The 24,083-nt window shown below is 35.6% G+C and overlaps 1 protein-coding gene across 21 annotated transcripts in view; it reads left to right on the forward strand.

Moving 5' to 3' along the window:
* The window catches only part of LOC108718009 (dystonin), a 243,134-nt gene that overhangs the window by 137,307 nt on the left and 81,744 nt on the right, over window positions 1–24,083 (forward strand). For 16 of the 21 annotated variants that reach the window (XM_018265528.2, XM_018265532.2, XM_018265535.2 and 13 more), the window contains 13 exons: window positions 1,169–1,306; window positions 6,946–7,034; window positions 7,498–7,633; window positions 8,338–13,182; window positions 13,813–13,953; window positions 15,716–15,922; window positions 16,851–16,994; window positions 17,414–17,647; window positions 18,540–18,692; window positions 19,692–19,925; window positions 20,888–21,160; window positions 23,019–23,552; window positions 23,825–24,001. In XM_018265528.2, the coding sequence (XP_018121017.1) occupies window positions 1,169–1,306; window positions 6,946–7,034; window positions 7,498–7,633; window positions 8,338–13,182; window positions 13,813–13,953; window positions 15,716–15,922; window positions 16,851–16,994; window positions 17,414–17,647; window positions 18,540–18,692; window positions 19,692–19,925; window positions 20,888–21,160; window positions 23,019–23,552; window positions 23,825–24,001 (7,305 nt within the window). The remainder of the gene's footprint in view (window positions 1–1,168; window positions 1,307–6,945; window positions 7,035–7,497; window positions 7,634–8,337; window positions 13,183–13,812; window positions 13,954–15,715; window positions 15,923–16,850; window positions 16,995–17,413; window positions 17,648–18,539; window positions 18,693–19,691; window positions 19,926–20,887; window positions 21,161–23,018; window positions 23,553–23,824; window positions 24,002–24,083) is intronic. The other 5 variants (XM_018265541.2, XM_041564718.1, XM_041564719.1 and 2 more) reach the window with 1 other exon arrangement.

Raw genomic sequence — 24,083 nt, forward strand, 5'->3', positions numbered from 1 at the left:
ATATATATATATATATATATATATATATATAGGGTTAACTTAATATGTGAATACTTGAATACTGTTTAAGGAAGCAGGAAATAAGTCAGACATTAAAAGGTAGATGAACTTGTAGGTTAATAAAAGTGTAAGCTATGTCAACTTAGTCATAACAAGCGAATGATAAGTGGAGACTTGCCCTTTAGTAATGGTGAATAGAGACACAGAATATAAGGGGTAAGAAGCAAAGCAAGTAGGAAAATGAGGAATAAAGTATATTTTAGTGAGTGGGCTAAAAAGCAAGTGAATCATACAGAAAATGTTTTTACAGTTAGAGAATCGAGGGGGGGAATATGAAGGTCAAGAAATAAAGCAAATAGGGAATGAAGAAAACGTGTATGTGTACATTTAGTGGCATTAGGATATAATAACACCATCAGTTTTGTACAAAAATGTGACATTGCTGTCAACTGTCTTTGACAAGTGCCTAGGCCGCTACTATGTTTTCAGGCATATTCTGGATTTATTAGGTGCATGTTGCTTCCTTCCCATTACACTGTTGGAGTGATGCAAAGTTTTGATGGGTTGGAGACAATTTGACATTGGCACTTTAAGCTGCCACAGCAGGCCAGTACTATATTTTCTTAAAATATTAATTTTAAAAATGGTAGTGTAAAAAGCCTTATTTCAACATACAGAGTTTCTGATTGCACAACCAATTCCTTTTGCATTTCTTAATAAAAGGTAATTAGCCAAGATAATAGAGTTGTATACAGTATGTTAGGTAACAGCATAGGGACAGCAGGCCTGATATTATTGCCTAGGTTTGGAGAATACATTGGTACAGCACTAACCCCAGCATGGTTATGTGCATATTTCTGAGATGGTTTCATTTTACTGATGAAAAGACTGTTTTACAAAGGCAGTAGGTCATAGAAGTGTTACCTGTGTACAGTATGTATGAAAATGTATTGCATACATTCAGTATATATTTGCTGTGAAATATATTTTTGCTAGTTTTAACATTGTACATTAACAATTTTCTACCTTTTCATATTACAAAGAAAGATTTTTTTCTGAGCAAAACCACTTGACTGTAATGTGTTATTATTAATGTATAGTGTATGTTATTTATGTTTTACATTTGATTTGTAATGATTGTCTGTGTTTTTACATCATGAATCACTAGAAGTCTTTGGAAGAGGAAAAGAAAGAGCATGTAAAGAAAGCAGGGGAAATACTGAATTGGGTGTCTAAGGTCACACAAACGTTGAGCAAAGAAGGAGGACAAGACAGTTCAGAAAAGACACCCATATCTAAGTCTCAGGTACTGAAAGCCACAGTATATTTGGCCCATCATTTTAGTGTCACTACAAGCAGTGTTTATCAGAAGTCAGTTCCCTTTATTGATCTGTTTTGCATTTCATTGTAAAAATCATCAGTTTTACCTCCCTTCCATTAATGCACCAATAGTTCAATAGTGCAAAACTAATGTGGCTTTAAAGTGGACCTGTCAATCTTTATAATAAAAGTCCTTTTCAAATTAAAGCATTCATAGCTGTTATAAGCTCATTTAAACATCATAGCTGTCAATCAAATATTGTCTGCTCCTCCTGTATGCCCTGGGCATAGAGGCAGGGCAGCCAATCACTTTCCATTCAGCACTTCCTAGAAATCGCTGCTCTTCCCACATTCCCCCGTTCTCTTTACCATTTAATTGTGTAGCCAGGGCATGGGGATGGAGATCAGGTCCCCCATACTGGTGCAAAAACAAGATTCTGAGCTGATGGAAGGCTTGCCTTAATAACAGTGTCCACAAAATGGCGCCTGCCTGCTTGCTATAATTATGAATCCCCAGACTGGAGGAAACAAGATTCAAATAATTGATATAGTGTAATTAAAGTTAATTTTGCTTGACTGATGTGATAAAATAGGATTATGAATCATTTTTTTGGGTGACGGGTCCACTTTAAGTAATCATCTGTTTAGCAGGCTTTTACTTTACAAGTAAATATAGAATTCACAAACTGATCTTATATTTCAGGTCTTACTTTAGTAAGAATATGTATACAATAACCAAATCTGCCATTTTAGATAAGCAGCAAAGCTCATGATATAGTTTTGTTTAGCAATGGACATATAAACAACAAATGCCACATACACTTGCTTATGATTAGGTCATACAGCATATTTGTTAAATCTAAATTTCTTACTATGAATCATCACTATAACCCTTTTGCTGTTTATTTTATGCTCTTTTTAATTTGCACTGATTGTCATCATAAACATTTGCTCTGGTACAGTTGCAATGATCAATAACATATACAACATATTAACGGCAAAACTGTCAAAGCAGAACATGTACAAATTCCATTTCAAAATGACATTTTACCTCTGTTATAACCATTGCACATTTAGGCTACACTGTAACTTAAGGTGGCCATCCACTGATGAGGTCGGCAGACAAGCAAATCTTTTCCCTGACAGGTCCAACTCGGGTGGGTGATATCATGTTAATGTACTGTGAAGGGGATATGAAAAGTTGGAGCGAAGACAGCATCAATGAGCCCCCGGTCCTCGATCAAACAATAAAATCGACCCTGCTCGGTTGAGATCTGGATAATTTTTGGCCAGATATTGGTTGGGGAGGCCTGTCAGAGTGCTATACAAGTGTTCAGTAATATGGGTGCAACTGATTGATAGCAAACCAGTAAAGACACATGCCTATTGTGTACATATCCTAAGGCACAATTGGCAATCCCAACTTGTCGACAATGAACAACTACTTTCTATGCATAGACTGTCCATAATATTTATTACCAGCATTTGGGCAATTAGTTCAGTCTCAAGTTGCAATGTGCATTAACAAAAATAGGATCTGTTTAATAAATCTATTCAAGCCAGCCCCAGGAGTTGCTGTTCATCTCATATGGATTCAGAACATCTTTCATTGCATTAGTAATTACTATAATATGTCCTATAACTTAACCTCTTTCTCTATGCTATCTCCTGTCCATCTACTAAAGGAGTAGCATTTTCAAACTAAACCGCAATAGTGAAACAACCAGTGGCATTATTACACAGCACCTCCCCCCCAAAAAAACTTTTTTTTGGAGAGGACTGGCATGCACAGCACCATTCCCCATTCAAGTTTGCCTCTCTGACCTAGGGGCCCGATTCTTGTTTTCTAAAATAGCTCCAGGGTACTTAATAAGAAATGAATAAAGCATAGGTTTATCCTGCCATGAAATCTGAGATATTAATAAAAAGCTATTAGCTCATAATGTCTTTTCAAGTGTAGTCAACACACTAGCTTAATCCATTGTAACTACAGTAAGGAAATCATGATATCAGTGGCAGACATGCTAGGGAACCCACCCGCCACCCCCCTTGCCCCCTTCTCTATTTGCATAAGGACAAGAGCGATGATGTCATGGCAGGTGGGCAGGAGCATGCCAAACATAATTTGTTTCCAAATTATGGGCCCTTCCATGGGGGGGGCAAGGGCCCAGAAAAAGAGATGAGGTACATGCCCAGTGCCCCCCAGTCGTTCTAGGCACGTGCCTCTTCTCCCTATCCTTAGTTCCAGCCCAGCATAACATTGTAACACCTCTGTAATGACTTGAGTGAAGGTAGTGTTTGTACAGGATAATGGGGGTTCCTTTATAAACACTGGACAAACTTGCACCTGGACAGTAACTATAGCAACTATCAGCAATCATTAATTTTAATCCAGTGGCAGATTGCAAAATAAAAAAGCAAACAAATTAGCAATTGATATGAGTTCATGAGTGATGAGCCCCAGTTCCTTGTTAAATGTAACATTTTGAATATGCTAATTAATTCCTCCATGTGAAACAGAATTAAAATAATATGTTTTAAATGCAAAGCATGGTCCTAAAATTGCTTCTTTTGCAAGATACACCGCAACAATGGACCAAAATTAAACAATATTAATCTGCATATTAAAGATATTCTTTAAAGCTATTTGCTGCTTGCTTGGAAACAAATTATGTTTGGGAGGTCTCTACTAATCAAGATATTCTACAGCACTTTGCAACAAGGAGTTTACTGGCTGGGCACATCACAATCTATAGGAACTTCACTTGAAATGTAAAAGAGATTTGTATGAGCTAGAAACTGTGTTTGAAATTATACTGTACATATACAGTCATCTCATATATAAATATATATCTAATAGAAAAAAGATTTTAGAGGTCACATGAGGAAAAAAAAGGAATATTAGGAAGTAAACTACACAAACAAGCAAAATTATATATATATATATATAAAAAATAGTGGCATGGATGCAGTTTTATAATGTCAACACTATTTTTAGATATAACACAAATTGTACTATGTTAGTAAATGGATCATAAGATTTTATAGAGTTCACACTCTGCAGACACAAAGAAAACATATGCTTACGACTGTGCTCCGTGGTCAAACTCCAGATCCCATATAAGGCTTAATGTCTAAAACAGCCACTTTCCAAATAACCAATGGTAAAAAACCTCTATTCGCTGTACCACAAGCGTATAAGAAAGACTATACTGTAATAGTGCAAATAATGAAGTTCATTGGCACCCCCCATGGATTAAAAACTACTTACAGAGGATTTCCATATCATCGTAGAGGGATGTTTTTCAGTAAAATTCTACTTGTGAAAATCTCATTATTGCACACATAGTCACAGTTCTTCTGTTCAGCTCTTGTGGATATGATATGTTGCTTAGCCTCTTGTTCCTTGTTTTGTGTCACTCACAGTAGATTAAAAATATGTAAAACAAAGGCCTACCTGGTGTTAAACCAAATTCAGATTTTTGAACATCACAGTGTGGAGAATGGCTGATTGCTACATGAAATATCTACAACCTCATACGGGATCATATTTTATATTTTATTTTTGTATGTGCTTATTTCTAGATAGCATCATATTATTTTGTTTATTCCGTTTTAATTTTAAAAGATCACTGAGCAACACTTAGGGGCAGATTTATCAAGGGTTGAAGTACGACTTCGAATTCTATTCGAAGTAAAATAGTTTGAATATTCGACCTTTCGATAATTAAAGTACTGACTCTTTAAAAAAACTTCGACTTCAATACTTCGCCAAATTAAACCTGCCGAAGTGCTATGTTAGCCTATGGGGACCTTCTAGAGCAGTTTTCCAAGTTTTTTGAAGTCAAAGAAAAATCATTCGATCGCTGAAATCCTTCGAATCGAACGATATTACTAAGACCGCAAAACGGTCTAATTCGGTAAAAAAAACTTCGACTTCGATATTCAAAGTCGAAGTATTCCATTTCGATGGTCGAATATCGAAGTATTTTTACCTTTGAAAATCGACCCTTGATAAATCTGCCCCTAAACTGATAAGCACATTCCAGGAAAAACAGTGTATAAATTTCAAGGGTAAAAAAAATATATGGGACAGAATAGTGGGGTATATTTACTAACTTGGCCAAAGTTCACCTGAATTTGTCAAGCATAGTTTTAAAAAAACACCATGTTTACTAAAAATTGTGAGTGTGAGTAAGGCAAATGTGATTAATTAATCTCAGTGTAAAATCACTGTAAAATTTCCCCATGCAGTTTATGCCGTAAAGAACTTACTTATGTGAGATATTAGCAAGGAGGAGATGACATAGCTAATTAGATAAAAAAGTGGCTGCTCTATTTTATAATGGTCGTTTTGCTAGAAATAAATATAAATAAGTTTAATTCTGAATTACTGAAAAGTAACTAGTTACTCAAGTTCAGTAACTGTGCTGATTTCCAGCTAAACTATAGGTTCTGCCATTTTCAAAGAAAAGCATAGTCTGATAGATACATAATTTAATAAGAAATATTTACACATTAAATATGGACAGCCTTTGAAAGAAAAGCAAGCCAAAGCAACCTGACTGAAGAGAATGAGCATCATGCAAAGCTAATACAGATATCAGTAAATCAACAGCTTGAACTTGAAACAATCAGAGATGAGTGCTGTGTACAGGGTATAATACATTTGGGGTATAACAATTAAAATACATTTACACATAGCAGATTAAAATACTATTTATAAATAGCATTTATATTTTAACACTGGGGATTCAAATGAAATTTAAATGTAACTTACTGATGGCAACCTAAGTAATATATACATTATTTTTATGTTAATCATTAAAACTGACCTGTCCATATCATGATTAACGATTGAAGCATTTAGATAGTACCCTGTACTGGCAACACAGAGATCAAAAATTCATTGAACCATACAGAGTCATTAGAAATGTCATACAGTAATTCGCAACATTGAATGAATAGACAATATTAGCTACTAGATAAACATATGTTGCAAGTGGCAATGGTGGGCTTGCTGAAAACTGCAGACGAAAAGAGCTAGGCTTTTAAAGATTTAAATAAATTGTATGTAAATTATTTACTTCCACATGAGCTTAAGTGCACCAGTGAAGTTACTCCTATCAAACAATCAACTTTGTTTTCATTTTCGTAAAACCCAATGCTAATTGGTTGTTGTTGGCAATGGCATTGGTGCAAACCCATTATCCAGAAAGCAACAAATCTAATTTTTTAAACGACTTCCTTTTCCTCTTTAATAATATAATAGTACAAAATGTATCCTAGCTAAGTTGCATGAATCCATATCGGTGGCAAAATATTTCTTTTTCTGTAATGTTCAAATAATTTTTATCAGATATAGGGGGAATGTAATAAAATTAGCAAAGAGAATACATTTGTGAATAAAAATGTGCATGTCACAATATAATATTCTTCATTAGGCTTTTATTGCACTGCAAATCTTTATTGCACATTGCAAACCTTTAAGACCTGCTTGAAGGTGGCGTAAACTACAACTTTTTCAATAAACCAAAGTTACAGCCAGAATTTTGTCTAGGGTTTATTCTTATAACAGTAAAGTTAATTGTATTAAACTTGTGTTTTTTTGTTTTCTTTTCACAGATATCCAGTGATGAAATAGTAATGAAGCAGGAAGAAATTTCTGATGCTCAACAAACTTTGCAATTGCTTTTAGCCAAGCACAGTGAAAGGTGTTTACATTATTTTTGTTCTGCTGGCCCTTGCAAGAGTTAGAATTAGATAGTAATTATATAAATATTGCTCAGTAATGACTGATCTTTCAGTTTAGAATCCCATCTCCTGCTACTGCACATAAGTACCCCAAATATTGTATGAGTTTTAACCAGCAACACAGCAGCAGTGGTGGAACTACCGGGGGAGCAGGGGTGCAGTTGCACCCAGGCTCGCACCCCTTTGGGACCTGCATGCAAATCTGCTATGTTGGCACTGAGATTGTGTGAGGAGGGGGGATGGGGCCTGGCTGCACTGCACTGTAGTTATGCTACAACACAGCAGGAATATGTGGCATTCCATTCAGTGTATTGTAATTATTTGTAAATGTTGGAATCTTGACAAGTGGTTTTGAGAGTACAAGTGTGTTGTAGGTTTTAGAAAAAATGTTTCAGGTCTATTTTGAATGCTTTGTTTTTTTAGATTGACAGATGTGGAGAGAGAAGAAATTGAAAATCAAGTTAAGGAATTAGAAGAAAGCCAAAGTATCTTATCGAAAGAGTATGAAAGGCAACAGAAGGAAGCAAAGGATTTGGTAGATAGACTTGTGGAACAGAAGGTGACATCATTAGGATTATTAAATGTTAAATTTATGTGCATCAGTTTTTGCAGTTTGAGTGTTCCTTTGCATGGTGTTTAAGCAATATTGCTTATACTTTATGTAAATGGTAATTTGAATCTTTTTCCTTGCTTTTTTTAATTTAAATAATCCTCGTTGCTGGATATCTACATACAAATGATAGATATCCTTTGTACCTACTACATTTGTCTTTATAAGAGCTTCTGATATTCAGTATTACAGATGCGTTGTCTTGAACTGCAGTTTTAATTGTAATGTTTTTCAGTGGTACTTCACAGACATCTCAGTTTGTTGTCATAAGCTATGGTAACAAAAGTATGCTGTAAACATGAAGCGCATGGTTTTCTTGGTCACAAGCTTTTTTCTCTAACCCTCACAGGCATTTAAGCATGATCGTTAGTTTCACAAATGATATGTTTTTTCTCTGCAGTCATCAACTTTCTCACTAACCCACTTGATATTTTCTGAAGTGAAGTTTTAGTTCACAGATGCATGTTGAATTTAAAGCTTGTGCTACCTTTGCTGTCAAGATACTGACACAAATCATTTGCACATTTGAACTGCTAATCCTCTCAGCATTTTCTATGTTTGGTAAGTATGTGCATAACTACTTGCTGAATAGAAACCTTGTATGTAACAAAAACAGAAACAAATTCACTAAAATTTACTTTTCTTTTTTATAGGTGGATAAGGTTGTGTCAGGCACCATTGATGAGACAACTGGAACAGTTTATTCCGTGTACCAGTCTATAGTACAAGGTCTTGTTGATTATGAAACTGGAATGCGGCTGCTTGAGATGCAGTTAATTGTTTCAGGGCTGGTTTCACCAGAATTAAAAATATGTTTTGATATTGAAGAAGCTAAGAATCATGCACTTATTGATGAGCAAATTGCTAAACGACTTCAAAACTTATCAGATGCTAAAAATATTACTTCATCTCTCTCTTCAGTTGACTTTCCAATAATAGGTGCTTTTGATAAGGGATTAATTACAGAGTCTGTTGCAATTAAAATGATAGACATTTTGCTGTCATGTGGGTGTCTCTATGTATCTGGTGTTGGTGAGCACATTAACTTGAACAAACTTTTCCAGAGAGACCTGATTTCAGCAATCTTATTTTCAAAACTTATTGACAGGCAAAAAACAGGAAAAGACCTTATTGATCCAATAACAGCAGAAAAGGTACATGTGACAGAGATGATCCAGCGATGTGTCACAAATAAACAAACAGGAATGAAATTTCTACCAGTTAATGCACATGATAAAGGCAAAATTACATTAAAATCTGGACGGAAAGTTAGCATTTTAAGGGCAGCACATGAAGGCATTCTGGAGCGTGAAATAATGTTTAGAATGCTTGGAGCACAGATATTTTCAGGGGGTATTATTGATCCAGACTCTGGAAGAAGATTGACACTTGAAGAATCAATAGAGAAAGGATTAATTGATCAGGGAGCAGTTTGTGGAATATTAACACAGCAAGTTCAGAATGGGGGAATTGTTTGCCCAACTACAGGAAAATACTTAACTGTAGATGAAGCAGTTCAGTGTGACTTGATATCTTACAGCAGTGCTTTGTTGGTCCTGGAAGCACAAAGAGGGTTTATCGGTCTCATTTGGCCAGACACCAGTGAAATTTTCCCGATTTCAACATCTTTACAACAAGGAATGATTTCTAATGAGTTAGCAGAGAAAATTCTAAGGAACAGGCAAAAGATTGCTGGCTTATATATTCCAGAAACATCTGAAATTATTCACCTGGATGTAGCTGCCGAGTTAGGTATTATAGAGAATAACACAGCAACTGTCCTAAGTAACGTTCAGTTACATGATAAAATGCCAAACATAGATGTACTAGAACCAACATGTAAACATGCATTAAAATGGATGTCTTCTTATGAGTCACATACTTTTCCAGAGGAGGAATTTTCTGAAAAAAAAAGTTCTGAAACAGAAGAACCATTAACACATAATCCAGAACACACAAAGCAGTTATTCTACTCATACCTAATGATAAACAGTTACATTGATGCAAATACAGGGGAACGGCTTCTGCTATTTGATGGTGATCTTGATGAGGCTGCCAGCATGCTGCTTGAGTCTGAGCATATAGTTCTCACTACCAGCATGGGTGAAGAACAAAACTTTGACTCTAAATATGATGAATTCAGTTCGCATTTAGTACCTGGCCTAGGTATCAATGATACAGGATTAGACTGTTTAGCCAGTTTAGTGACAAAGGAACCCAATAATGCCTCCTGTGAAGAAAACATTCCAGTTACAACTGTTGCAGACCTTGATGAAAACGCATCCCAGAGGCAACTAAATACCTCTCTGAACTGTTATCAAGATAGTAATGACATATGCACAGAACAGCATAAATCTTATTTGGGGAATATAGAAAACACTGGTGTCTGTGGTCAAGAAATAGAAGCTGAAGGAGAGCATGTTCAATGCCAAGAATTACAGTTTGTTGAAGATAAACAGAAACATGATGAATGGCAAGGGCTTACAACTTTTCAATTTAGTAACCCTTCTAATGTGCTAAAGCCTTTGGAATCAAGTAAAGGAGGCTTAATGCATTCTCATATTGAGGGAAACAGTCTGGCCAATTCTGAGGTGCAGCACAATAGAGAAAATTACAGTTTAGAGCCTCTAGAACCACATGATTCAATGTCAGGGAAAAGTTCATATGAAGAAACTATTACAGCATTAAATGTCTTGACTGGTGAACAACAGATAGTTACAAAAGACACAATTCCCTTATGCAACAGTGAATCCTTAACTGATGAAAAAGAGATTCAGGTTAATTCTGTAGGTAATATTTCTTCTGATAATGAAGGTATGACTATAGAATCTAATTTGAGTGATAGCAATTGTCAGATAGACTATGACATAGGCAATGAAACACCAGATAATAAGCTTAGTTACAGCGATGGCTATCTCACTCCAACCAATAGTGCACATGATCTTTCTACACTTAACACAGCAGAGTTCAGCTCTAACTCAGTGAATGCAGAAATATGCACACTTAATATCAATGCTAATTTAACTCGTACAAGCAGTTATGACAACTATGAATGCTACAGTCCTGAAGAAGCCTTGAAACACTCGTGTGAACCTTTGCAAACTCACAGTGATAATGATACATCAGATCTTGAAGAAGAGGGGAGTGATGATGAAGTTGATTTCATTTTTCAGTACGACTTAATTAGCAACAAAATGCAAGCTTCTGCTGGAAAGATTGCAGAGGACAGAGATCTTACCGATTCCAGTTCAGATGATGATACATTTTATTATAATGAAAATGATATTGAGAAGGCAGTCGTAGCACGTGATAATCAGTTTCTAGAAACTATTATTGAAGAGGATTTGGAAAGCATCACCTCAGAAGAATGGACCTCACCTGTAACTGACAGTGTGGAAATTATGCCAGAAGATGCTGCTTCAGTTAACTTAGTGGAAGACAGGGGGAAAGGTAATGAACATAAAGATGATGAAACTGAGGCAGAAAACAAGGCAAACAACGTTGAAAATGGTTCTCATTACTTAATAAATAAGGAAAAGGAAGATGAATTTACTGAAAGCTGCTTTAGTGAAACTGATATTGAGTGTTTTGTTACCGATGAAACCAACAGTGATGAAGACTATGCGACTAAATTATCTTCAAATGACCAAAGTATTACTAATAACAGAAGTATATTTGATCCAAGCCAAAAAGGTGAAAAAAGTCTGAGCAACTCGCCTAATATAATTTGTACATCACCTCAAGAAAATAATTGTGAAAATGCTGAATCTGTTTCTCTTAGATCATGTACAAATGTATGTAGTACTGAACTGGATGATGAAGATAAAAGGGAAAGGAAGTGCTCAACCAGTAACACTCCTGACCCTGTGTTAAGGACTTATCCTTCCTTTGAAACAGCTTTAGAGAGTGGCATTGAAATGCAAAAAAATTGTGAAAGACTACAAACAGGTGAAGATTTTAACCCAGATTATAATGGATGCCTGTCTTCAAACAGTATTATTGATGACATAAACAGTTTTTCTTTTATTCCTGAGGTGAACACCAAAGTGTCAGAATTATGTAAGTCAATGAACTTGGAGTTAAAGACTGGGGAAATGAATGTTCCTTCTGCTATACCATATACAAACAGATCATTATGTGAACCATCTGAACACCCTAATAATACAGAAATAAAAAGCACAAGTGCTTCTGCTCCTAATTTAGATGACTGTTTACAAACAGATTATAAAACAACATTATTCACAACTAATGAAAATGGAGAGGAAATTATTCCGTTGCCAGAAAAGCAACAAAATAGGTATTGTACTTCAAACCCTAGTCCCATTCACATTGAAAACTTGAGTACAATTTTTGATTCTTCACTCCATATAGCCGACAATGATGTTTTTGGGTCAAATGTATTGACAGATGTTTCACAAACCTTGAAAACCACCAGTATCAAAGATGCAGATGCTAAGTCTGAGGACAAAAACAGAGATTTGGCAAGTTACCTTAAGGGATGTGCAAGTATTCTTCAGACAAACCAAGAAACTGGAGGTACTCCATGTTCTGATGCAGATGTGATTTTGGATGATAATAAACTAGATTCCACAACTGATACAATTAATTCAGGTGTGCCTGAATTTTCAGTTATGGCAAGAACTAACCTGGAAGTAAACAAGGAACTCGGTGGTGAACAAGTTTGTAATTATACAGAGACTGGTGCTAAAGACAGAAATATTGAACAGGATAGTTGTGATAAAGAAAATGCAGTTATGAGAGAAAGCAGAGAATTTACAGATAATTCAGGTTTGTCTGACAATGTAAAGGAGTCTTTAGTTGAGAGTATGTTAAAAGAAATGAAAAGGCATTCTGCAGATGAAACACAAGGGAATAATTCTACAGCGTGTGTTCGTTTCTTGCAAGAAGAGAAAATATTACAGTCAGAACCAGATTATCCTGACAGTGATTTGAATGATGTCAGTTCTACCACAGAGGCAAAGAATAATAGCCATGCCATACTTGGCTTGTCAGATGAATTTTCTGTTATTGAGCTTGATGAAAATCGACTATGTCCTAATCAACAAGAAGAAAAGCTTGTAGCTGACAATCACGTTGCAAACACAGATTCAGTACTAGTGCCAGAATCAAACCATCCTAAATTAATCTCTTCTCAATTGGAGCAAATATTTTATGTACCCCCAGATTCCGAAAATAAGAACAAAATTGAAGAACTGCTTATTAATATAAACAAAGGACTTTTCCCAAGTGAAATGGTGAGTTATTCTTCAAAATCACATAGCTCTGAGATGCTTGACAATAACTCATCTGTGAATAATGCCAGACAAAGTGATAAATTTGCTCAGGCAGAATGTGCACTAAAATATAAATATTCTGCGGAAAGCCCAGATACACTGCCTCCTAACTCTGATCAAAAGACTGATGACCAAAAAACACAACCCAATGTTAAAGATGTGTCTACAACGGTTAAAGCAGAAGGATGCCTTTCATCAGATATGGTGAGTTGACCTGATTTTTTTTAATTGTGAAAAATAAGGTATGTTTTAGAATGAAGATCATATGCATTGGTGTTTTGTACTATTTTCCTATTTGCCTATGTTTTATCAATGTTAAAATTAGAACATCAGAACACCATTTAGTTTTACAATTAAGGTTTTAAACAGGGCATTTGATCCCTATTTATCTTTGTGTGTAAGAACTAAATCCATTGTATTTTGCAGAGCTTATTTATTGTCTTCAATTTATATTCTTCAATGCTTAAGATGCGACCAGCCTAATTTCTAGTAGAATACAGTCTCAATTCCTGCTGGGCTATATACTAGGCTGTATGTATATATATATAAAGGAACACAGTTCAAGGGGCATATTTATCATGCTTGGTAAAAGGAAATTTACATACGATTTGAGAACAAGCGATTCTTCTGAAAGGGTCCCGGAGTGCTCTGCCGCCATGATTGGCGTGTGTAGTGTGCCAATAAGAATGCACTGGGGTCTGTTTTTATCAACACAACACTGTCATTATGTATACTACTTATATATAAGGCAGATTTAATTTTGTGTTATAGCAAAACCTTTCTTAGACATGTCTAAAATTCATTGCACCAAATGGCTCACTTTCTATTTTCTAGGTGTCCGTGACATTGAGTCAATGCTCCCAGAAACTATGCGAACACCTTACTGTTATCCAGGATTTAAAATTTCACTTAGACAGCCTGCCGGCCATCAGTGACAATTTGGAAACTTTAAAAATACAACTTGAACAGACAGAGGTTAGTTCGTGTTTCCTCAAGTATAATTTTTCTTGGGCCAGTGACATTTCTCATTATATTACTAGTAGTGTAACAATGGCATGCTCCCCCCCACACACACACAAAGAAAATCTTCAGAGGGGCCCCTCACACACCTACCCAGCTGTACCTCTGCCCACTCACCTGCTCGCCCCCCCTCCACTCCCTGGCTGCTACTTTCAGGGTTCTTACACACTCAAGTTTTTTAATGACTTTAGAAAAGCATGCTAAACATGTTAAACACTATTTTAATGTGTTTATTTGTATTATTTTCAAATACACATAAGTGTGTTTTTGTTATTTGCAAAAGCAAGTCTATACTCTACTTGTTTCTGAGCGCATGTGAAGTGGAAGAAAATGCAGTATGTTGTGCTTTAAAAAAGGAGATAAACTGCGAATGTACTGTAACTCTGAACACGTGTGAGTACACCCAGTCAGAATATAATGGCATCAATTAGATAATGTGTGTCTCAAATACACGTGAAATGCTTAAAAAAAGCTTGTGTGAGAGCACTTGTGTGTAAGAGCGCTTATGCTTATTATTTTCATGCTCATCATGTCTGTAATGTATGATCAGAGGCGTTTTAGGACCCTGTTCTGCCCTGAGGCAGCCAAGTAAATGCCACCCCCCTCGCTTATTTTTTTAGTGTTAGAGGAGGCCGGGCAATTGGCAACAGCTCCCCTGTATATGATTATGGTTGATAAACTGTCCATGTAAATTAAAAAGCTATGGTAATGCTACATAAATACTGGTATTGAATGTTATCTTTATGTGAGAAGCTCCTACTTGGAAATCAGTTCCTCCGAATACAGACCAATGATATGCAACCTGCAAATAGTGTAATATCTTATTTTAAAATGTTATTTTCAAAACTCACATAACCCTCTATGTAGATACATAGTAAAGGGGTAGTCTACCTTTAAGTTAAATTTCAGTATGTTATAGAATACCCAAATCATAGTACCTTGGTCACTTTAATATTTTATAGTTTTTGAATGAATTGCCTTGCTTTTTTGCCTCAAACAACTGTTGATCTGTGAGGCTACAATTTTATTGATATTGTTACTTTTAGCTTTTTAGCTTTCTATTCAGGCCCTCTCTTATTCAAATCCCAGTCTCTCAGTCAGACCACTGCCTGATTGCTAGGGTAATTTGGACCCTAGCAACCAAATAGCTGCTGAAATGCCAACATTAAAAGCTGCTGGACACAAATCGACATAATTAAAAAAAAACCACAAACAATAAAATATGAAGGGCAGTTGCCGATTGTCTCAGATCCAGTAATGTTAATGGTATTGGTTCCTTGCTGGGATCGTAGCTGTAAGAAAATTAAATTTTATGAACATGAGTTGCAGAGCTGAACTTTAGGGAATTTTGAAGAAAGCTTTGAGAGGTTGTGGAAAAGACTGTGATTTTTTTTATTTTGAGTTGAGTTTGTATAAACATACTGCACCAGAAGCAGACTTTTGGCTTTTACATTCTTTTTGGAGATATTATTTGATATTTACAGATATAACTAGAGCTGTGTATCTGCCCCAACATTGTACATAGGCTCCATAAAATTTAATTAATGTTATGGCTGATTTTTGAAGATGCAGAATCAACTGTGGCTCCATTATATTTATGTTGTCCGTCCCAACTTCCACTTCCATCTTTTTGTTGATTTTCTGCAGAACTATTTCCTTATTTACCTTAGTAAGGAAAAAAATAGGCTTTTTAACTCTATGCCCTCTTTTCTTCTAGTCATTTGCATCAAGGCTGAATGAACTTTCTGCTGATATGAAAAAGGATCTGGAGGCCACAGAGACTTTCTTTATGTCCGTGCCTGGTGACCTTGCAACCGAAAATTTGAGGGAATTAAATGACTGCTTGGCAAAAGCCATTGCTGTAGTTTGTGAAATGTCTTCCGGTCGTGCTAATCAGATTACTTCCACTGTTGACACTGAAATGGTAAGACATTATCCCTCATTTTATAAATAAAGAAACCTTAATAGTTTCATACATTTTATAAACATCTGTTCACCACAAAACAAAACTTTTATACAGTCTGATAATCTAGTATTTACAAGTTTGCATTACTCAGTCAGAACCAGTTCCTGACGTGTAATGTAAATTACCAACAGGGGACCATAGTGTGGTCTCAGTAGTTACTGGTCTTTATGTGTGGTGCAGGGACCAAATAGGAGACTGACTGGGAAACTGACAGCTGACAAGTAAAGTAGCTTTCATTCAACAGAAAACAGAAACAGGAAAATTGTAGGTAGGCAGTGGCACTTTATTGGGCAGATTTATCAAAATCTGAGATTAGAACTCACTTTCTATTCATTCCTATAGGATTTCTATAATCTTATTTATCAATGGAAATCACCATTTGATAAATATGCTTTTAAAAATCCCATAGGAATGAATAGAAAGTGAGTGAGTTGTTCTGTGGTGGGTTCTAAATTCACACTTAGATAAATCTGGCCCTTAATATTGAAGTGTGTTTCAGTGTGATCTAAATTGTAGCAAAAAATAAATAAAAAAAACGCCTCTGGAAAACCCCAGGCCCCAAGAAGTCTAGATAATAGAACCCATACCTATATTTCTACTTTCAGGTATTTATATAGGCTATAATACTATACCAAGGGATGTTGGCTGGGTGTTGTCAGGGTCGGAATGGTTGCAGCTACAACCCCCCCTTCAGTCTCTCCCCCTGTGTCTTCTTTTGTCACAACCGGGGCCAGAGAGGGAGGTCGGAGGCAGCAAGGGCAGGGAGCGGGTCTGTGGAGTACCCAGTCTGAGTAGTAGTGCACAGTTTCATTTAGATTTAAGGCAATAAAATGCACAAAAATATACATTTATTTAAAATCTTTATTTCAACTGTTATTTTTTCCAGTCTAAGTTAACAGTTTCATACCAGGAGCTCCTAAACAGACTGCAGTATCTGTCAAATTGGATTCAAGAGAACCACAATGCTGTGGATGTTTCTGTCAACAGTAATGACATGGAGACTGTGAAGCAAAGTCTTACATTTCTTAAGGTAATTTCCTAGACTGAGCAAATATATTTATGTCATTAGGGTATATGTTTTATTTTAAGTGATTATTTAAATGGTAGAAGGCAATGCTTTTGTATTGGACTACAGACAGGGAAGAGGAAATAGCATAGCTATTCCACATGATGGTTTTACAGAATGCAACACAAAATAAAACAGATATTCTGAAAATATTTATCATGCTTTGTTCATATATGGAGACATTTGCCAAATAACAACTGAAAGTGCCCAAAAAATAATCTGTCCAATCAGTTTTGGGCCATTCAGTAGTTTCGGTGGTGTTTGGCCTTCCAGTTGTATGGCTAAAAGTTGTTTTTTTTGCATGACCTTTTTTTGAAATTATAAACATGTTACATTTAGCTTATCTACTCACTTGTTGCTTATTTTTTATTTGGCATCCACAGGAACTGGACACACATGTATCTGAAAAAAAGATGGAGTTGGAAACAACAGCATTTGATATTCAGTTTTTTATATCAGAACATGCTCAGGATCTTTCTGCCATTCAAAGTAAACAGCTGTTAAGACTGCTAAACACAACACAGAGGAGTTTTCAGGAAGCTCATAAAAAGATTGCATCACAGATCGAGTCTTTAAAAAGTGCACTGGTGGCTGCACAAGACCTTAGTGACCAGAAGGTTTGCCTTACTGTGTGGATGTATTGCTTGTTGCTTTTTAATAACTGTTCAGCTGTACTGACATGATAACTTGTTTGCCAAAGGTGTGCATACCTAATAATACAAATGCAACAACTTACATCTTTGTCAGACAATGCCTGGCTTAGAGTAGCTGAACACTCTCTTGATCCTAAAATAGGGAAGCTACCATCCCCTACCAGTCCTCTGCCCTCATTCAGCTTGACACAACCTAGTGAAGGACAATTATGTATGGGTGAATTATATAACTTTGACCTGCTCAATGCTAATCAGATAATTGCATTTGGATATAGGCCGATGGTTAATCGAGACTACAGTATATTTTTCCTTTAAATTTTACTACCAATGATGAACTCTAAAAAGCATTTTACTAGAATAATATTTAGGGAAAGGTAAAATGTATTTTCTGTGAGAATTAACAAGTTTCAGTTATCTAAAGGTTTAGTATTAAAGTTGCAGCTGCATTTATTTGTTGTATTTTAGCAAAGACTTTTGGAGTATCTGCTCTTACACAAAAAATGCTTTGCCAAAAACTTGCTCTAATATCCATACCACAAACTAACCCATGTTTGATATCTTGTTTTTTTCTGAATCATTATTAACACAGGTTCCAGGATGAAAAGAGACTGGGGTTATCAACGCAGTTGAATCATCTTCTTTAACATGTGCATGGTCAGGCTTTGAGCAAATTCTTTGCCTTCTGGTCTTTTTACTATTCTGATGAGATGAATATATTTCTCTTTTCACACTATGTTCACCTTGCACAAACCATGTTCTACTGCTGCCATGTTTACAGCATACTGTCTTTTACTTGCATTGAATAATAGTAAAACAGCAAATAGATTGGTATTTATTTTGTTTTTATTTGCCATAGGATGCAGAAGTACAGTTACAAGAACACAAAGAAAAACTACAGGAAATCTGTCATCTACTCACACAGACAGAAAACCGACTGATTGGCCAACAAGATACCTTCTCTGCGCATGACAGTCCTGCTGACTTAAAGCTTCATCAAAATGAAAACCAGGTAAAAACCCTTCATTGTAGTTAGCTGGGCAAAATCAGGGTGTGCTAATCAACTGTAAACTTTTCATTTGAAATTTATATACATTTTTGGTGTAAATGCTAAAAAATTATGTGGTTAAAAAGATTTATATGAACTGAATTGCTTACCTTTGGAAGTTAATATATGTAGATTTAAGATTGCATAATAAGGCCAATAGGTTTTTGTAATTTTTAAATGAATGTGTTATTGTTACATAGTTACATAGTTAAATCAGGTTGAAAAAAGACAAAGTCCATCAAGTTCAACCCCTCCAACAAATCATAATAACTCCATATTATAGTACTGGCCCTCAAATATCTTTCACTAATGTAGCCAATGGTTTGGAGATTTGTCCCAGTTTATTATATAATTATAATTATAATATAATATAATTAGAAGTCCTGCTTGTAATAAAAGACAGCAACAACAAGTTAATTCAGTGGATTTGTTAAAAGACAAATTGCATTTTAAAGGGATACATTGGCATTTTCAGAAAATAAAATTTCTGTCCAAATGGCATTAAGAGTTGGAACAGAGTAAACACTGGCACTCACGGCAGGTTCAAGCAGGGGTGTACCCTTGCGTATTTATTTAGCAAACGTGCAACGTTTCGTGGTTGTACCCCTTTGTCAAAGGGAAAGAGGTAAACCACGAAACATTGCACGTTTGCTAAATAAATACACAAGGGTACACCCCTGCTTGAACCTGCCGTGAGTGCCAGTGTTTACTCTGTTCTAAATTGATGTGGAGGGTGCCAAGCCCCCCAACACTGTGCACCAGACGCTGATATTCTGAAGGCCAGGGCGTGCGAGCGGGCTACATCACTTAGCATTAGGAGTTGGAAAGCATATAAAAATACACTATTATAAATATTTTAAAAAATGTATATTGCAGAATCTCAGAATTTAATACTAGGATGCATCTCATAGTCTAAATTTTTTGGTAATATTTACAATATATATATATTTTGAATGTTTGCAGGAGCTGCAGAAGGATATGCATGCTGGGTCCAGTGAATTAGCAGAGATTGTAAAAAACACAGAGAAATTTCTACAGGAATACGGGGATAAACTTTTACCAGAGGACAGAGCTGTCATTGAGCAAAAATTAAAGGAGGCAAAAAGCAAGTTTGATCTTCTCAGCAAAAGAGCAGAAGAATCCAAGGAGCAACTGGATAAAGCACTTACTTCTGCAATTAAAAAAGAAACTGAAAAGGTTCCTATATATTTTTATATACAGTATATTGGGAAAAGTTGACGGCACTCCAAAGACACCTTTAGACCAAGTTTGTGTCAAACAAAATATAGATTTATTAGCTCCAACGTTTCCATTCCACACAGAACCTTTGTCAGGGAAAAAAATATATATATATTTTTTCGTAAATTCCAACATAGTTTCTTAAGAATGATCAGTTGTTCATTTATTAATTATTTGTTACAAGACTGTATTGGAAACTTTATTTTCATATACTATATTTCTGTATAGAAATAGTAGGTTTTGTTTCAAAGGTTGTGCTAAGTTATCAGTTCTTTGCTTGGTTTGTTTTTTAAACCCTCTGCTTCCTAGCATAGCAGAAAAGGAAACAGAGATATAAAAATTGGAAGAAAATTAGTGAAAAAAAAGTAAAAAAGAGAAAACAGAAATAAAGTAATGTTGAATTAAAAAAATATATATGTGTGTGTATATCTAACTAGCTATATACTGTATGTGTGTATATATATACATATATATATAAAACTGCAAAGTGACAGCACTCCAAGGAATTATGAGCGAAAAAGAGTTGATGCAAAGGAGGTTTTATTAAATCCGACGTTTCAGCTCCATTTTGGAGCTTTCATCAGGGAAAGAAAAAAAAAAAATATATATATATATATAGTCCAATAGTAGAAAGCACTCACAGCACTACGGTTTTCATAAAAAAGGTGAACAATGTTTATTCAGTCTTCATATCGAAGCGTTTTGGTCCACGTGGGACCGTAATCAGGAATCTTGGACCGAAACTCGCACCTTTTTTTATGAAAACCATAGTGCCGTGAGTGCTTTCTAATATTGGAGTACATATTTTTTGGTCTACTTTTTTCAGTTTATTATATAGGTTGTACCAAAACCACATTTTGTACACTTTTATTCTGTGTTACATAAAAATGGATATGGAAAAATGCAATTTTACTTTTCAGTCTGCTGCTGTAGAACAGTTAGAAGAAAGCAAAAACAAAATTGAAAGTCTTTTGGATTGGCTGTCATGTGTGGACAAAGAAGCAGTGAATGGCAACAATGTGCGACAAATCAATGTAAAACAAAATGGAACACACCATCAAGACCAGGACTCTTTGCTTGATGGAGTAGAAGAGGTCAATGGGAATCTAATACACACAGATGGGGAAGAGGAAACTGTAAATATTCACAAACAGGATAAAGAAGATTTAAGCAACCAATATCAAAGAGCAAAGGTATGGTAAAACAATGATATAAAAGTACCTGTACTGTTAAAAAAAGAACTAAACCATTTTGTCTGTAATTAGATCATCTTAACACAGTTTTTTTAGTGTAACCATTTAAATGGATTCACATGCTGTTTAATAGTACTTAGACAAGCACAGTGATAAAATTATGGGAGGCACAACTAAAGTCTTTAGTCGAAGTGGGGGGATATAATAAAAGTTGCTCTGTTGGAGATCTAGTAATGAAAGTCAACTAAGCAGAATTTATCTTTGAGCTGTTTGAAAGCAAATATTTGATATGGTAGCTTTGGATTATCAGAACTGTGTAAAATACTTACATTTATTAAAATACTATGTTTCAAGAATTAAACGTGGGGGCCAGGAAAATGCACATGGTGCACAAAGTATTGGGAAACATATAAGCTGAAAAGAAGAGGGTGGAGGTACAAAGAGTAAAGGATAGGGGAGGGTTTTGAATGTACACAGATTTAGGGAAAGCATGTATAAAAATGTATAAATATAAAGGGGCAAATTCTATAACCGGCAAAAATTCACCAGCGACAGCTTCGCAGCCATCACAACACTTCGCCAGGCGTAAATACGCTAGGACAACGCCAATTCCCTAAAGTGCGAAGTTGCATCCAGGGTGCTGAGCGCTGGTAAATTATCGCTAGAGTTACTTTCGCAAACAAAGCGAAGATGCGCTACCGTTGCCTAATTTGCATACTGAAGGAAATGATAAAGTTACATGGCTGTATATGTTGCAGCAAATACATTACATTACACAAGTCCAGGGAACCTTAATACATAAAATAGAGTTGTTATAATGCCCTACACATGAGCCCAGTGTATAGTTTGCGTTCCATATGTTAGAAAATGGAGGAGGGAACCCGGTGACCCAAAAAAATGTTATTGACTTTTTTTTTTGCACTAAAAATGGAGGAAGTTCTATGCACTCCATTGCACTTCATCTGGTCTGAGCTGGCGAAGGCAAGTCGGGTGAATGAGGTAACGTTCAGTAAAATCCGCATCGTAGTGAATTTGCGGATTTATGTCCGTTCGCCAGAGCGAAAATTCACCTTGCGTTATAATGCGAAGCAATGTTAGCGTCTATCTCCTTCGCTAGCAAAGTGATACCTGCGCCCATTAGGAAATTGGCACAGTTCCGAAATGACGTCACGCTGGCGAATTTTCACTAGTGTTAGTCACTTCTGCCCCAAAGAATGTTTATAAGAGCTGCATAGAATTGGGGAAACCAAAACAGATGACGTGAATAAGGTCACAGTTACGTTTGCTTTTTGTCTAGTAAAACATATCAACCTGTAGGTTCTGACTGTTTGTTTTGGGTTGCTAGATGTGTTACAAATTTTGACATTGTAGTACCTTTGTACCATACATACTGTATGGAAAGTGTCTGCAAATATCTGTGATGCGGGCAGAAGAGTTTTAGAGAATTTTGGCATTGTGGTGGCAAGAGACAATGTTACCTTAGGATTTTTATTCTATAGAAGAAACTGTAACTTAATATATTTCATAAATTATTGTTCTGCATCATGATGTATAATTCTCAGTTAATTATGAATCGACATCCATGGCATAGCCATCAATGCAGCTAGTTGTACAGCATTGTTATTAAAAGTCATTTGTACAGCATTGTTATTAAAAGTCATGTACTCTCTCATGTTCTCTTAAAGCATAGCTTTAGTTTGCTCAGTTTTTTTTTTCATAAAAATAGGACACCGTAAAATAATGTAGAAAATTGAGACCTAGTCCCCAAACTGTATAGTAATTCTCTTTAAATATATTTAACAACTGAAATAGAGTATTCTGATAACTGTGCTTATGCCACATTTAATATTTCTTTTAGGCACAACATGACAAACTTGTCGCACAGCATCAGTCTGTTATTATAGCTACGCAGTCTGCCCAAGCATTACTTAAGAAACAGGGAGGGCATCTGTCAACAGAAGAGAAAGCAAAGTTGCAAAAAGATATTGCAGACTTAAAAGCCCAGTATGAGACAGCACTTTGTGACTCTGAACAAAAGATGAAGTTTATACTAAACTTACAAGGAGAGTTAGAAAAATTTTCTACAGACTGCAGTGAATTTGAAAACTGGCTTCATGAGTCCCAGGGTGAACTGGAAGAACTGGAATCTGGGCCTGCAGATTTTGCAGCAATCAATATCAAATTTCAGAAGCAGAAAAACTTCTCAGAAGATGTGATCTCTCACAAAGGGGACTTACGTTACATCACTATATCAGGACAGAGGGTTTTGGATGCCGCAAAATCTTGCAACAAAGATGAAGACAACAACAATGTTAACACTCTGGAAACATGCAAGATAGTACAGGAAAGACTGGATACAGCTTCAGAGAAATTCAAGTCCTTGCACTCTAAGGTAGAATTTATTGATTTATTAAGATTCAGGCTACAAATACATTAATTATTATTTTTTTTAAAATGGTGTCTCAAGAGACCATTGCAAACATTTTGTGCACTGTATTCAGTGGACCATTTTCTATAACATTTTGTAAAAAAAAATGACACTGTAATGATTTGCTTAGCTGTAGTTACATTCTTAGAATATATCTTGTTGTCTTTTATTGATTTTATTAGTCATTTTTGTAGTGATGAGTTGACATCAACTAACCATGTAATGTATTTTTTTAGTGCAATGTTCTTGGAAACAACTTAAAGGATTTATCTGACAAATGCCAGCATTACAAGGATGCCTCATCCTCCCTACTAAAAAAACTGGAGATATCGGAATCTGTTGTAAACAAAACACTTTTGGAGCCTATTGCCTCCGATACCAAAAATGTGCAAAGACAGCTTGAAGAAACAAAGGTAGTTGTTACTCTTTTTGGTATAATTCTGTAATTGTATGCAGTATTCATGCTTTTGGTAAGGCTTCTCTAGTATCACAGAC

This window comes from Xenopus laevis, chromosome 5S (genome assembly GCF_017654675.1).
Source record: "Xenopus laevis strain J_2021 chromosome 5S, Xenopus_laevis_v10.1, whole genome shotgun sequence".
In the NCBI taxonomy this organism is placed as follows: Eukaryota; Metazoa; Chordata; class Amphibia; order Anura; family Pipidae; genus Xenopus; species Xenopus laevis.